General features: G+C 44.5%; 1 protein-coding gene across 1 annotated transcript in view; it reads right to left on the reverse strand.

The window, feature by feature from the left end:
• The window catches only part of LOC140660476 (dynein axonemal heavy chain 9-like), a 122,822-nt gene that overhangs the window by 83,299 nt on the left and 23,582 nt on the right, over nucleotides 1–15,941 (reverse strand). The window contains exons 7-9 of the mRNA XM_072881382.1: nucleotides 14,670–14,789; nucleotides 3,554–3,742; nucleotides 1,979–2,214 (exon numbers count right to left, since the gene is read on the reverse strand). Coding sequence (XP_072737483.1) covers nucleotides 1,979–2,214; nucleotides 3,554–3,742; nucleotides 14,670–14,789 — 545 coding nt within the window. The remainder of the gene's footprint in view (nucleotides 1–1,978; nucleotides 2,215–3,553; nucleotides 3,743–14,669; nucleotides 14,790–15,941) is intronic.

Genomic DNA, 15,941 nt, shown 5'->3' on the forward strand with positions numbered 1-15,941 from the left:
AAGGGCAAGAAATAACAACTGTGTCTTCTTTCCCAAGAAAAGAGCATGGGCATCAGTGAACAAAGATGGGACAGCTTGGAGTTATTTTTAGCAAATACTTTGTTTCCCCCAGAACCCACTGATGCAGTTAATCTTGCACAAAAGCAAGGACGAAGGGCAGGTTTCAGCTCCATTTTGCCCAGGGTTTAAGGTCATGTTTAAGACAGCTTCTTTCCTCACAAGGGAATTGGACCCTTTTGCCCAGCGCCTAACTGTGAAACAGGGATGCTCTGCATTGGGATGCTTTGTATCGGGAAGGGCAGGGTCAAGCGCTTGTGCTCTCTCCTTCAGGGCTGCTCTGCACTTCACACAACTTACTTCGCTGCAAAGAGGAGAGAAGGGCCCTGGGCAGGCGGTGAGGATGCTCCAGGCGCTGTTACACCATCACTGTTGCACTGAATCACTCCAACTAACTCCACTGGCTAAAATTTAGGTTCCTTGTCTAAGGCTAGAGAATTTGGAACCTCAAGAGCTGATAGAAAGATCTAAGACAAGAAGTTCAGAGTGACCTTTAGGCCTGACCTTTAAAGTAATATGTTGACACAATTCAAACCCCATCCTTGATTAGCAGCCCCCATTTTTCTGAGTCCGGGAATATTTTATACAAAGAAACAGTCAGAGAGAATGACAGCAGCTGACCCCAAAGCTTCTCAAATAGCCTTTTCCTGAAGGAGAGAGGGGTGTGGGTTTAAACCTCTTAAAGCAGTTGAAAGAAAAGAAGCACCATTTCCCAGATGATGAAACACTCCCTTATTTACTGTAATGGGGCAGTGAATGATGCTTTTGGCCCATGGCCCTGAGACATCACAGCAACCCACTAAACTCCCCTCTTAGAGTATCTACCAGCCTGGTGTGTGGCCGGGGAGGGAGGGGAAAATGAGATGCTGTGTTTGCACAGCAAGCTGTAATGGCAGCACATGAATGTTACAGGGTCTGTTCCTCTTGTTCCATCCTGGAGGTTTGTATTTAGATGCCTCCTCTGGGATCCTTACTTTTCCAGAGACTGCTTTGAATAACTGCAAGGCATGATGACCAGGTTGGCCAGGAACACAAATTTACTCTGATGAAAAATTAGATGTATTGTCATCCCACACAAGATCAAATCTAATAACTTCTTGCTGTTTTCTATGAGGAAAGCAGAGGAAGCACCAGCAAAACAACCTGGACGACCCCAAGACATCTCCAAATCTGCATGAATTTGCAAGCACCAAGCTTGGGATCACTCTCACCTGTTGCCAATGCTTTGCTCTGTATTAAAAAAAAATAATCTCAGTGCTCATACCCAAGCAGGGATTTGACACTGGGTCTGCTCCATCCCAGCTGGGACTCCTCACTAGTGGGTAGAAATAGGTGCAAACTGAGATAGCAGAAGACCAGTCTGTGTGCTGCCCAGAGATAAGAGCCAGGAGCGGAAAAGCCTTCCCATAAAAGACTTAGCCAAATCAATGCAGGGGTGCTGCAATAAGAGCATCCTAGCTGGTGCCAGTGCGGGAACAGAGTTAGCCCAGCTGGTCTCCAGGGCATGGTGACCCTCATGGCAGCTTCACCCTCCATGTCCAGGTCCTCTCTCTTCTTCCAAGATGTAGGAAGCCCCACTCAGTCTCCTGGATGAAACTGAGTCAGGACACAACACATAAGACGAGCCCGATGGAGGATACCATAGCCCTACATGTAGCTCAGCCTCCAGCACATAGCTGTCTTCATTCTCAGTTTCAAAAGTGTTTCTATGGTAACTGAGCCAAGCACTAAACAGACCCTCTATTTAATGAGAAATCTCTATCATTTTGGTAATGAATAAGCAGCTAATGCGCAAATATATTTGAGGGTTTTCCTCAATGTAATTAGCTCAGATGGTTGCAGTTAAATATATGCCTTTCATCAAATACGACAGGCAGATAACTATTAAAAGGTAGTATTACGTGATAAGTCTGATGTTTACCCCTTCTGCCCAATTCGGATCACTCGGAGGTCTTCGCCATACTTTGTTTTGATCCATTTGATACCCTGCAGCTGGGGATCCACCATGAGGGGCCAGCGCTCACAGTTGGTGAGGATGGTGGCATTTTCAGTGGACATCCGATCAGCTGGCAGGCCCTCGTTCTGCCAAGCTGCTACATCAGCATCATCTGTCAGCATGGTCAGAGGATCCAGGGATGGAGTTACAGGGATTGGCACCTGGGAGGAAAGGAGAAATGCTTCCTAGTGTGTCAGCAAAAAGCAGTGAGTGCAACTTGCAACATATTCCAGAGATGAGCAAGGAAAATATTTCAAGAAAAGTCAGCTTAATTAAAAATTGATAAGTCATATTTATCAGTGACTTCCCATTCTACAGGATAGTTGTGATCTAGTATTAAGTGTTTCCCAATTCTGTTGTGAACGAATGCAAATTATGCAAGCAACGCAAAGATTTTTGCCTGCAGAGCACTAAGCACCCCGAAGGGCCACAGCCCAGCCAAGCAGGCTCAGATCCCGCTGCCCTGTACAAGCTCTCTGAGACGACAGCTTGGAAGAATATAATTAACACCCTCATAAGCCTGCTGTTGTGTTGCAAAACAGCATTAGCAGTTCCAGAAACACTTCTCTGACATGGGAGGCCATTTCTGGGTGTGACAACCAGAAAGTTATCTGTGCCAGTTATCTGAGCAGAATGGGCCTTTAATTTTCCATTAGAAATACAGGCACTTCCTTGAAATTTCTAAGCACAGAGTTAGGTCATTTTTTGGAACAATATTGCCTTTCTTAACTAAATTTTTGGCTTAGCATTAAGAAATGCAGAATGAAGGTTTTCCTCTCTCATCCTAAGGAACTTGCTGATTTTCTCAGCTTTTTGATTTGGGCATCACTGCCTCGTTGCAACCTTGTTTAAAAGCTTCTTGGCATTTCACCAGGATTTATAACATCCAGTTACTGTACTGATGTGCAAAAGCTCAATCCTGCAGGAGACCGAGCACTTGCATTTACTGATGTATGAGAGGACCTGTTAAAATCAGTGAAATATTAAACAAGTTTGAAACATGACAGTCTCCACCTGGTCCAAACAGCAAGACATGGGTAAAACTGGCTGAGAGGAATGGCCAGCATGAACAGAGCTTGTGTCCAGCATGAAGAACCATCTGGAGTTTTTTCAAGCCTGCTAGAGAGCTGACAGTGAGGTCTGCCTGCTCCAAGCAATTCCTTCTCCGTACTACCTCCCTCGTTCTAGGCCATCCCTGATGCCTGGTTAAAACTGCACATCATTGGTACTGGGCTCCATGTTTGGGTTGCTGCATTGGGGACTCTCCTCTGTACATGGAGGAATCGAGTCACTTGCATGGAGCAATGACACCACAAAGTCTTCCCCAGAGAGGAGGAAATCAAGTGTGACTATGTCTTGCTCCTCAATTCAACTTGGTGGGGACACAGGGATGCCCCTCATTTGGGGCATCCCCTCACCTGGGGGATCCCCTGTCGGCATCAGAATTTATGGCCATGTTAATTCCAGTAACAATGGCTTTTTGGAGAAATCAGGGCTTACTTTTAGCTGGTACAAATATGGCTTCCAGATTCCATCCAGGAGGTCTTGACGGTATTTCTTGGTGAAGTAGCCCAGGTAGGAGACGAAGGCTGTAATCAGCAAGACATCTCCACACAAGGTGCTCTGTTGCTGTTTGAAGTTCTTTACGGCTTCAGCCCATCTCACGTTCTCAGAGGCGAGTCCCCCAACCTACAATTTCCCAAGTCATATTGATCATTACAGTGGTTCTTTAAGCAATACCTCAGGACCTACCCACATCCGTACCCTGTTCCTGACATCAATTGTCATTTGCTAAAGTTTAAAACTTGGGGATGGGAAATATTCAATGGTTACTTTGCTAACCACTCCAGCCCATTCAGTGAAAGACCAGTCCTGCAGTCAAATCTCAGCTGTCTGCTCCACAACTCCTCTAAAATCATCAAGGGTGGATCTATCACTTCCCCAGCAGGAATTCACATAAAGATATCTGCATAAAGATTTCTGAGGCAGCCCATCGACTATTAATTGCCTTAATGCCACAGATTCACAACTCATTACATGCTCTCTCACACAGAGCACTCCTCTCCAACAGCCACAACCTTCAGCTATTTCACACCATTTATTATTACCCCACGTAGATGGGATTTTGATCATAATCCCCTTGGGTCTACATTTTTCTTTCCCTTAAGGCTCTGTCCAGAAAACACTTCCTCATGGATATTTTTCATGAGCATCCAATGCACAAGCAGTCGAACTGGGGGCTTACCAGCTTTGAAGAGGGTACAGCATCTCCTTGTAAAATAAGATCTCTCTACACACACGGACAACTTCTTTGACCATCGGTACTTTTTGGGGTACCACTGGTCCCTCATTCCTGAAGTCTTGTGATTATAAGAGATATCCTGGCACACACCCACACACACACCCCTTTTTTTTTAAAGGAGAAAACTTTAGCTCTATTAACAGAGAAACACAGCTTGGAAATATGAATGGAATGCATCCTTCAGGTTCACAAGCCAGAAAAACCCAAACCAGTTTGAAGTTGGCCTCATGGATTTGAGATCAAGAATGCCAAATCTTATGGTCAAATTCACAATCACCCTCCTGTTGTCAAGGCACTCTGGAAACATCCATGTAATGTACAGATCCCCTCCACTCACAGGCCTCTGTTACCAGGGCCAACCAGCACTTTCTATTTTTCTTCTTCCGTATACAGTGCACATGAGCTTAGGGTTATTTCTCATATTTCTCATTTTTATTAACAATTCCTCTATATCCTTCTTTTTTTGCAAACCTCCCCAAACAAGAGGTGCTGCAACTAATACAACACTGTCTCCTTCTTCCAGGTCACTGTTAAATGTTAAATAGGACCAGCTCTAACACAAATTCCTATGATAAGCCTTATTAACACCTTGAATAACTCATTCCCCTAAACTGGGTTATTTTGCCATCTTAAACTGATATGCAGAAAACAGGTCCCCAGGATGGGAAGGCACCACCTTCAGATCCTCACTGAATTTCACCGTCACACATTCCAACTTGACCAAGTCCTACTTCTAGTAGAATCTCGCTACCTTCTGAGAGTTAGGAGCCACCTTCTGATTTCCAACACAAATTTACTCCTGGACAGTTTATGCCATCAGTTCTCAGGCAGACACTGTCCTCCAGCTCAAACAGCTCTCCTTTCACCCTCTCCTTTCGTGTGTACCTCCAGATGCTTTTATAAACAGCCAGTATTTTCTAGGGAATATGCTCTGCTTGGCTAAGGAAAAGAAGTTGATGTAGTTCCCCTCTGACATATACAAACACAGGAACAGCTCTACCAGGCCAGACCCAAGGTCCACCTCCTTCGGCATCTTCTCTGCTGACAGCAGCTCTTAGCAGATGACTTGGGAAGACTATACAAATGAGCACCTGGTAATAGTTCCTGACATAATTTCCATCTTCCTACAACTGGAGGTTTAAGGACCTGCTGAAACAGAGCTTATATCTTTGTGCTTAATAGCCACTGATGATTTTTTCCTTCATGACTGAGTCTAAGCTGCCATGGATGCCAACCAACCTTTTGGCATCTATACCATCCTGTGGTCAGGAGACACACAGTTTAGCCATGCTTTCTGTAAAAAAAGTACAACCTTTGATGTGCTGCCCGACCTTTTCAATTGTTAAAACCTGTTCACACAGTGGAAAAACAGCAAACAATCATGCTCATGTCACCTTCTCCATACCACTCATGACTTCAAGCCCTTGATATCCTCTCTGCTGTCTCCTTTTGAGGTTTAAGAGCTTTAGCTTATTCAATAATTCCTCACACAGAAGAAGCCTTTTGATTGTCCTTGCAGTCTTTATCTTTACCGAATGATGTAATCTTTATTATCCAGTTTCTTTTTATTGTTACCTTCTCTGCACCATTTCCCATTCTACTACATCCTTTGAGCAGAGGGGGCGGAGGTACAGCTGCACATTCAAGATTTATTTAGAATGTATTTATATAGTGAGATTGTGATTTTTCTCTGGTTTGTTCTCTCTTCTTTTCTTAATGAACCCTAACATTCAATTTCGGCTTGGGTTTTCGGTTTGTTGAGGGTTTTTTTGCCTCTGGGAGCACAGAGCTCACATACTCACAGAACTCTTAACTCTATCATTTCATTCCTGAATTATAATAGCTCAGCAACACTTACAGGGTATGTAAAGTAAAAACTAATTTTTCCAATATACGTTACTTTACATTTATCTACCTGGCATTTCCTACCTCCATCATTTGGTATCATTTTTACAATTCTTTATAGACAGTCTCCATCATTACTGTATTCATATCACTGAGAAACCGTGTCACCTACTTACACATCACGTCATCTAGATTGTTTATTATTATTCTGATGAACAAAAGAACTACAAGACACCTGCAATAATACCTCTGATGGCCTTTCTGCGTTGACAAATCTGCCCCTTTGAATCAGTGAAAACTGCCTTCTGGGCAGTCTGACTCCTTCCAGGAGCAGAAAGAGAGGCCACAGATTTTTCTTTGCCCCGTTCAACCTCAGAGCTGTCCCTAAACCTGTTTCAACTGGGTTACTCTTTCATGAACGTGAACCACCATCCTACGCACAAAGCTGCAGAGAAAATTTCCCCAGTGCCTTGTGCTGATCTCAGCGCGTGCTGATATTCCCTTAGCTTTGCTAGAAACTCTACTCTTGATATGATTAGGACCACATCTGTCTTTCTTAGGGCTACGCGACATGTAGGGCAAAGCCTGAACAAATAGATTCAAGCGATCCTCACTGGTTGCTAGCAATGTGCTCCTGGTTTAAAGACACACAATCTGATATAAATCCATAGTCACATGCCTACGTCTTGTATTACTGAATTTCATCCAATTCCTGTGGTTCTCATATCCAGACCATCCCGTTATTTCAACTACAGTCATGCTTCCACTTTATCTGTGGGAATTCCCATTTTTATGTTCTCAGTCTTACACATCTGTCTTATCATGTATACCCACATTCACTGAAGTGGAGCATATGAAGGCTGGAAAATATCAGGAATCAGACAGCATGGGATATACCTGCCCTGTTCCTCCTCTGTTCTGGACATTTGCTGGAGTCCAGCTGAAGCTGGACAGACCTTCGTCGCGGCCCGCATATCTGTTCTTACATAATCCTACTTGTTGAAAAAGCAGCAAAGCACTACGTTTAAGTTATCAGTTATTTTTAAGGATCATACCTAAATTATCCTCAATCTTAACTCCAGTAACAGTGCATAGACGTCTACTACCTCCATCTTTACTTTGTAGCTTTTATAGATGAAGTACCTACAGGCCTTTCCTCCAGCCTCCTTGAGGTCAGTTCTCATACTACTCCCATAGCCTCTAAGACCAAGAAGTCTCTGCTGATCTGATTTTCCTAATACTTGTAGACTCTCTACATACTCCTAATTAATTGCTGGAGGTGATTTTTTTTTTTAATCCACTTAGGTCCTGGGGGTCTTTTCTTCTCCTTTGCTTGGGTCACATACTACTGCCGGTTTTAGTATCTTAAAGAAATCCCAGGTGTCTTCCACCTCAGATCCTAGAAGTCATTGAAATTCTTTTTATTTAGCAAGTAGCAAATTAAAAGCCATCTCATTTGATTACCTTTAGCTCTTTGATAATGAGAGATAGTGAAAAATCATTCCCTATTCACCTTCTGCATACTATTCATGATTTTATAGGCGTCTGTCACATCTATCCCTACACCGCCTCTTTTCCAAAATGAAAAGTCCTAATCTATTTCCTCTCTTCACATGTGGAGGCTGTTGCATGCATCTTTGTACCTCTTCTAGGTCGCCTACAGCCTTCTGAGATGGGGTAACCTGACTGTGTTCAGCATGCAAGATGTGGGCACACCATAGATCTGAACGGATACCATGATTGTTTAATTTCTGCTTCCTGATTTTTTCCTACACATTCGTAATATTTAATTTGCCTTTCTTCCTCCAGCCGAGTACCACACTGCTGTTTCTGAGAACTCTCTGCAACAACTCCAAGAGCTCTTCTGTGAGTGATAATAGTGCAATTAGGACCTATCAATGTAAATGCATGATTACAGTTCGTTTTCCCTGCATGCATTATTTTGCATTTGTCATCACTAAATTTCATCTGCCACATTAGCACATATCCACTCACAAATACCACCCATCAGACATCCTCCCTTGTCTGGTGCACAGATTCCTAGACGTTCCCTGGTCCTTGTCCCTTGGATCCCAGAGCATCTTCCCTAGGTCATCTGAAGTTCACGAGATGCCAAACTAAAATTAAGGCACTGTAAAAGTTCAGCTTGCCTTCATCCCCCTGTTTTGTTTTTCAATGCAAAGCAATACTATCTGTGTTTAGTTAGGTGTATTCTTCATACAACCTCAAATATGTTTATTTCAAAGTCTGGGAACTTATTTCTGCCCACAGTCACATAGGTGACACACCTTGGATGTCAAAGAAATTGCACATCAGTAAGGGCTCTCAGGATCTATTCCTAGATAGAAGCCAGAGATGACACAGGAGGCGGTGTGCATTGCACAACGGTAAGTCGGGATGCAAGTAGTTCCTTGCATACACTGCAAAAGTGATCCATTTTTGACAGCAGTAGTAGCAAGCTGTGCTTTCTAACCAGGCCTTTAAAAACAGCTAGTGGAACTGGCACTGACATAACTTGTTCTTGTCTGCGTTTACAGCTGAGTGTGTTCAGTGCTCCTTCAGCTATGACGCCTGCTAGCAGCTCCTCGCAGCAGCAGCTCTGTCCTGCAACCAGCCAAGATGCACAGTGCTTTAAGGAACCCAACGGAGTCTCAATTCAAGTTCTGCCCCGGCTGTGGGGTGGGGAGGAGATGGCCTGGGATGCAGTGTTCCCACTCCTCCAGCATTTCTCTCCATCTTATGGCAAGCATGATAAGATTTCACCTCTAAATAAAAACTCTAAGCGAACAGATTCTCTATTAAACCACAATACAAACGTTGCAGCTTGTACCCCAGCCGCAGGCAGAGACAGCTCATTTCCCAGGGACTGAGTGCCTCTGTCCTCATCTCCCAACAAGTTGCATCGAACTCTAATAATTTCCACCAGCAGGAATAACCCTGGCCTTGCCCAGACTTTTAAATCATCCCTGATCCTAATCATATTATTCTTCCACTGTTTTTCATATGATCCACAGTAAGCAGAGACCCCTGGTAATCGTGCATCACCGTGTGCACCTTGGCAGCATGAGAAGCCAGAGTTACTTTTCTCTCTTTGCAACCGGACTGGCAAGAGCCACATTCTCCCCCATTACAGCTCCAGACAGGAGCCCAAGGGGCATTCATTCAGAGATTTTGGTTCCAGACAGGAGTTCGAGTCGACAGCCTGTGCTTATCTCCATGTGAAATGAGAGACAGAGTTTCTGGATTTAGTCTGGATGACTTTGCCCATCAGCAGCTAATGCTGCCTGCAGGTCCCGAGGCTTTATTGACTGCAGGAGCAGGATGGCACATGCCTGCAGTTGTCTGTGCAACACGTTCCTGGCTCCATTGCAAAAAGTTCCAATGCAACTGGGAAGTTGGAGCCCTCAGTGTGGCAGCAAGAGAAGAAGCCCTTCCAGCCAACTAATCACAGCTCTGAGCCCCAGGCTGGAAAGCTGAAGGTGACAGTCCCTCCATCTACACTGCAGTCCCAAGGCAACAGCCATGGAGGGTCTCTGCAGGAAGTGCTGTCTGGGTGGCTCATGCACTACTAATGGGGCTGCTATGTCTTTCCATCTTTGACAATGGTTTTCTGGCACAGTTGGGTAGGGTTAAAAGGGCTGGGAGGGAGGGAGCAGCAGAAAGATAATTTATGAGCCTATTTGCAGCATTAGGAGAGCTCCAAGCATCACTCAAATCTCCTTCCAAGTCTCTGTATTTGGAGACATGGCAGCAGCAGACACTGGACAGATACCTGGTTTTCTTCCCTTGTTTGCTGTTGCACTTGGGTTTAGACTGTACATTGTTTGGAGCAACAGGAGACTTTCAACGGTGTTTTGTGTTTGTGTGTACACGTGTATTCATCTCTCAGCAAGCCATAGACAAAACCAGAATGCAAACAATCCCACTCCATCCTTTTTTGCTTTATAAAAGCCCAGGGTTGACACTGGCTTCCCTAAGCTCTCAGCCTCTTATCTGTTACCAACGCTTGTGACTATCAGACTGAAAAATTTATCCAGTGCAAGTGAGGCAGATGATGTTTGCCAGCTAGAGATCAATAAAAAACAAGCCGCTTTTTCCTACTGGAATCCAGGGCATTGCCCAGCACCCATCTTTCTCACCACCACAAAGACTGTGCCAGTCCTATGATGCTTCAGTTTTGTGTGATCCTAGATGCAGGAATAGATTTACTTCCACCTGGCTCTGCTTTTTCTCTAATGATGAAGGAAAGAGTGTTTCAACCTGGGGGAGAGTGTGTCCTGGCAGCAGCCGAGCGTAGAACATGACAACATTGGCAGATTATGGCGAAAACAATGCTTAGCCTGTCTCACCTATGCAAGTAGATAGACGCAGCTTGGGGAAGCTCTCCATACTTTCAAACGCAGAGCAAAAACTGCTTTCCAGCCCCCCTGGGCATCACCTTCACGAGCACAGGAAGACGTGACTAATCATGGTCCCCGTGATGGCAATGCACCGTACTTGAGCAGATGTCCAAATTCAATCTAAATGAAAATGGCTTATAAACCTCAGCAAGGACTGGCAGGGCTGAAAAATAATAATCATATTCAAAGTAGAAAGCCTAAACCCAAGTGATGTCCTTTATCTGCCCGATAAAATCAAAACACCCTCCTCCATCCAGTTCTCTTGATGCACAGATCAGGCTCCACACTAACGCATCCTCCTTTTCCATTTTACCATTTTCAGTTTGTTTCAATGAGAGTCTTGAAACCAAATTACCTAAAAATTCTCATTTTAAGTATATATAAGAGACTGAAATAACTACAAGAATGGCCAACGTCACCGACTGGTGACCAGGCAGAGCTGTGCATGGCTTCTCCCATTCACACAACATCGAATAAGAGCAGGGTGGGAAAAGCAGTTTGTGCATAACCACTTCCTAAGTGCTTTAATGGTTGCAAGATTTCAAAGTTTGCTGCTAGGGTTCTCGTGAAGCCTCAACAGGGAAAGCTTTTTTTCCAAAACCTGTCACCGGTGCATCCAAAGCACTGCAAGAGGAAACAAATAGAGAGGCTTTGAAGCCAAGGCAGCTAAACTGCTGTACAAAATAAATCATCAAGGCTGTGCCTAAACAATGAAAAACATGCTAAGGTATTTAACAGTTAAGTATGTAGTCGAGCATCAGCAAAGCACATGAACAGGTACTGCTTTTAAGCAGGTGCTGACCCTGAGCCTGTGAGCAGTCCCAATTAATGAGTAAGGTAAAGAAGACGCTTAAAAGCAAATATATTCCTGTTGCTTCACTGAGATTATACTGCCCGTGACACAAACTCAGTGCTATCAGACCACGGGCAGATGCATATATCATCGCAAAAACCTCGACTGCAACCAAATAAAGTTTTTCTAAAACTTGATTCCAATGCCTTATCTTGATTTCAGAGTCAAAATGCTTTCTTTTAAAGGAAATTATTGAACTTTAAAAATCATGTAGGAACATACATCACAAGTGACTCTCTTTCTTGTTAAAATATTTGCTCATTTTGTTTTACAAGGACAATTTTGTTAATATAGCTAAGCCAACTCCCCCCGCCAAATCCCACAATTTTTCCTTACCACAGTATCACAGTTGCACCTGAATGAAGATTCATGTTTTAAGCCAAGAATTCACATGCTAAACATGCACCTTTAAGAAATCATGTTCTGTTTGTTACAGTGGTACTAACTGAGGTGCAATTAAGCTGTATTCAGTGTAAAACATACACTTACACACACACACATATATTTATATGAAAAGAACTGAAACCATCATTTCTATGTTTCTTTTTCATGAAACATTTTCTTCTTGTATTCTGTGTTTACTGACTCCGACATGACTCAGAGCCACAATCTACCTCCACATCACATGTTAAAAGGATTTGCTTAGGCTGTGGAAAGACACAGGGAAATACTCATCCTGCAAAATCTCTCCAGAAACATAAACGGCTCTTTCAAATGAAAAAGCTATTTTCCTGTTTTAATTAAAGGTTTTGAAAGCATTCAGTGAGATTTAACCTGAAGAACATGAAAGCATAAAACTCCTACAGTGGTTGCATAAAAGAGACCTAAATCAGTGTAGAAAGGGACTTATCTGCTGTTTGTCTTTGACCCCTTATATCTGAGTATATCACAGTCCTGCCGGCATTTGTCTGCAAAGCAGCTGCCTGTGCTACAGCAGTGCTACACTCCTGTTTTCCAAAGCAGGCACACAGATGTCCTGGTTTCAGCTGAGATGATAGAGTTAATTTCCTTTATAGTGGCTGGTATGGGGCTATGTTTTGGATTTGTGCTGAAAACAGCGTTGATTGATAACACACTGATGTTTGAGTTGTTGCTGCACTAGTCAAGGACTTTTCAGCTTCCCATGCTCTGCCAGGTGCACAAGAAGTTGGGAGGGGGCACAGCCGGGATAGCTGACCCAAAATGACCAAGGGGCTATTCCATACCACATGACATCATGCTCAGCGTATAAAGCTGGGGGAAGAAGAAGGAAGGGGGGACATTCGGAGTGATGGCGTTTGTCTTCCCAAGTAACCCTTACGCGTGATGGAGCCCTGCTTTCCTGGAGATGGCTGAACACCTGCCTGCCCATGGGAAGGAGTGAATGAATTCCTTGCTTTGCTTTGCTTGCGTGCGTGGCTTTTGCTTTACCTATTAAACTGTCTTTATCTCAACCCTCGAGTTTTCTTACTTTTGCTCTTCCGATTCTCTCCCCCATCCCACCGGGGGGGAGTGAGCGAGCGGCTGCGTGGTGCTTAGTTGCCAGCTGGGGCTAAACCACAACAACAGAGATTAAAGATGAAGGTCTTTTAAAGTTTCCCAGTAGCTAGGCATTTAGCAGGTGAACTGTGCAGTTTTTGGGAGCACTTCGATGCCCCGCTAAATGCAGGCTTTTTCACGTGCCCATGAAAACCCACCTGAAATCTAAACAGCTCTGAAAATCCAGGCTAAAGCAATTTGCTGAAGGTCACCTAAGAAGGTTTGAGAGTATGAAATGGAGAATTGAACACAACTCTCCATGTCCAAAGGAAAACGCTTAACTATGTGGCTATCTTTTTATCTTTATCACTGCATGCTATATTGGGATAGATACAAATGGATACTTTAAATACAAATTACAGCCCAATACAGCCATGAGCTGATAAAACAAGCAGAGAAACCTGCATCCAGCATGACTTCTAGAAATATCTTTGCATTCTGACTTAGCTGCCACCAGCCCCACCAGCAGAAGCAGCTTCAACAAGACAGACTGAGACCAACTTCCATCCCTGAATATGTGCAGACTGAGCAGGACACCCTCCTGGAGATACAGGGACAGCCTCTTGGAAAAGAGAGTGCTTTGAACACATCTCCGCTGCTCCTGGGAGGAAGGGCAGCACAGCAGCCTTTCTTGCAGTGCTGCTACAAAATCAGGCTGCGCAGCCACAGGGAAGGGGCCATGTGTTTCTGTGAGTTTTGCCAGGTCTCAGGCAGGAGCCCTGTGCTGAGCTGCGCACACTTCCCACACCCAAAACAGGGCAAGACAGGCACTTTACATGCCAAGAGCTGCAGCAGAAGCAGTGTGGGAGTGCACTGCCTAAGTCTGCACCCACAGAAGTCTGTACCTCTACTTGCATCTTCCCTGCAGGTCTAGCGAGTCAGATGTTTTAAAAGCATTAAAAAATTGGGGCTCTCCACCAAGATGACGTCAATGCTGCCTTTGTGTGCTAGAGGGTGAGCTTGAATCAGCAGAGCCAGCTGCTAGAACCAGCTCCAACCCCACCGCCCGCCAGGGCAGATCTGAAGCACAGGTTGGTCTCCTGCAGCCCTGTTTCCTTGCTTGGAGGAAGAACTGGCTCCCTCCAAGCTAACAGCCAGTGCAGAAACCAAAATACAAAGCCTTAAGGACAATTGCAGCATTGGATGTGAGCTGGGGCTCCAGCGAACAGGACAGTGTGAACAGAAGCCATTATCTCTCAGTCTCTTATCTGTGAAGCAGTGACAAGGGCATTGCTCCCACAGAGGACTAGGAGGCTGCATATTTTGAAGGTACAACAGACTGCAATGCATACCGATGGGCTGATAACAAGGACATGCACCGGGTTTTTAGAGCTTTTCACTATTAACTTTTTGTCATTTCAAAACCTGCAACTGGCATATTCCCTATTTGTTTTCATGATACGATTTTTGAGTCATATAGTTTGGCCCATCAGTACTTGATCATGCATTTAAGTAACAAAAAGGAGATGAGAGCTGTGAAGAGAGTATAGCCAGTCTCTTTAAATATGAGCAGTGCCTACCCTGATGTATGAAAACAGCCAATGCAAATTCATTTTCATTACTGAAACTTGCTGCAGTGCAGGAAATGTATTCCAAAAAAATTAGAGGATGTAATGTACTGTGTGCACGTGGTTTGTGTATCAGCAGCACCTGATACCTCCCATTCATGCCATTAGAGTCGCATCTGCTGACACTCACCAGTCGATTTGCAAGAGCGATGGTACATGCTGTAGCTTCAGCTTCTTGCTGACATTTGAGTTTGTCTGAAGTGGCCTTCTCAAACTTGGCTGTGAGCTTTCCCAGGTTCTCATTGAGGCGCTGTACATGAAAAAAAAGGAGAAAATAACAGCACAGTTTTAAGGAAAACCCTTCTCCAGAGATGATTCACCCTGCGGGCAGGGCTGGCCGAGCTCCACCACACCTGGTGCTGCCCAGGCTGGCACCCAGGGCGCAGTCCCCACGCAGTGCTGTGACATCAGGAGCCAGTGCAGAGCAGAGATCTGCTGTGCCGTTTTACGTGCTTGTAACTCACATCCTCAGCACAGGGCAGAGGCAAAGAACACACAAAACCAATTTTTTTGGGGAGCTCTGCCCTGGTGTGAATTTAAACTGGGAAAGGGGGTCCTTATGGCCAAGTACCCATGACTGGTGCTATGGCTAAGCAATGAGCAGGGCAGCTAAGAAAACAGAATTTTATATTTCCTGATGCTGCAGTCCCCTTGGTCTCAGTCCAGTCCTTGAGGCTCTGCTGATTCACCAAGTTGTGTGCAAATCCCCAAGGGGCTCCTTGAGCAGCTGGAGGTATGCCTGAATCATCTCCAAGCCATACCTCCTGCACCCTGTTTCTAGAAGGGAATATGACAAATAAGTCAATAAAGTTGTTCTGCTCCTAAAGCTGCCTGAGCAATGTGCCATGGGCCACTCCTGCAGAGGAGCCCAACCAGCACTAGGTGGGACCATCTCACATGCAGGTTGGCTGCAAAGTGCTTCGGGGCTGGGAAGGGGCAGAAAGGGCCCAAACCACCTGGAGAAAAAGAAGAGCCCTTTGCTTGGACAGAGCTGTTCGCACTCTGGTCTAAAACAAATCAACAGCTCCCACAAACACTTGGAGCATTTCACTTCTGATAAGAGAAGTAGAAGTAGTAATTTATTTTATCTGCACCCGATGCAAACTGCTTAAGGCTAAACTGCTTGTAAATCACTTTAACACTGTTTGAGCTACGTACTAGAAACAAAACTGAAAATGAAAAAGGATTATATTAGGGGTATCTGCAGCTCTCCAGAATACTGGAAAACACAAAGCAGACTCTCCTCAACCTGCCTTGGAATTAGTAACACAAAAAGTTTTTGTCTCTGCGTGCATATGAATGTATGTGCATACATATGCTCATATATATAAAATCCCATTACACAGGCACAATCTGATAAATGAGTATCTATGAGCTATGAAGAACAGATCATACCTGCGGT

This window comes from Ciconia boyciana, chromosome 16 (assembly GCF_034638445.1).
Source record: "Ciconia boyciana chromosome 16, ASM3463844v1, whole genome shotgun sequence".
Classification (NCBI taxonomy): domain Eukaryota; kingdom Metazoa; phylum Chordata; class Aves; order Ciconiiformes; family Ciconiidae; genus Ciconia; species Ciconia boyciana.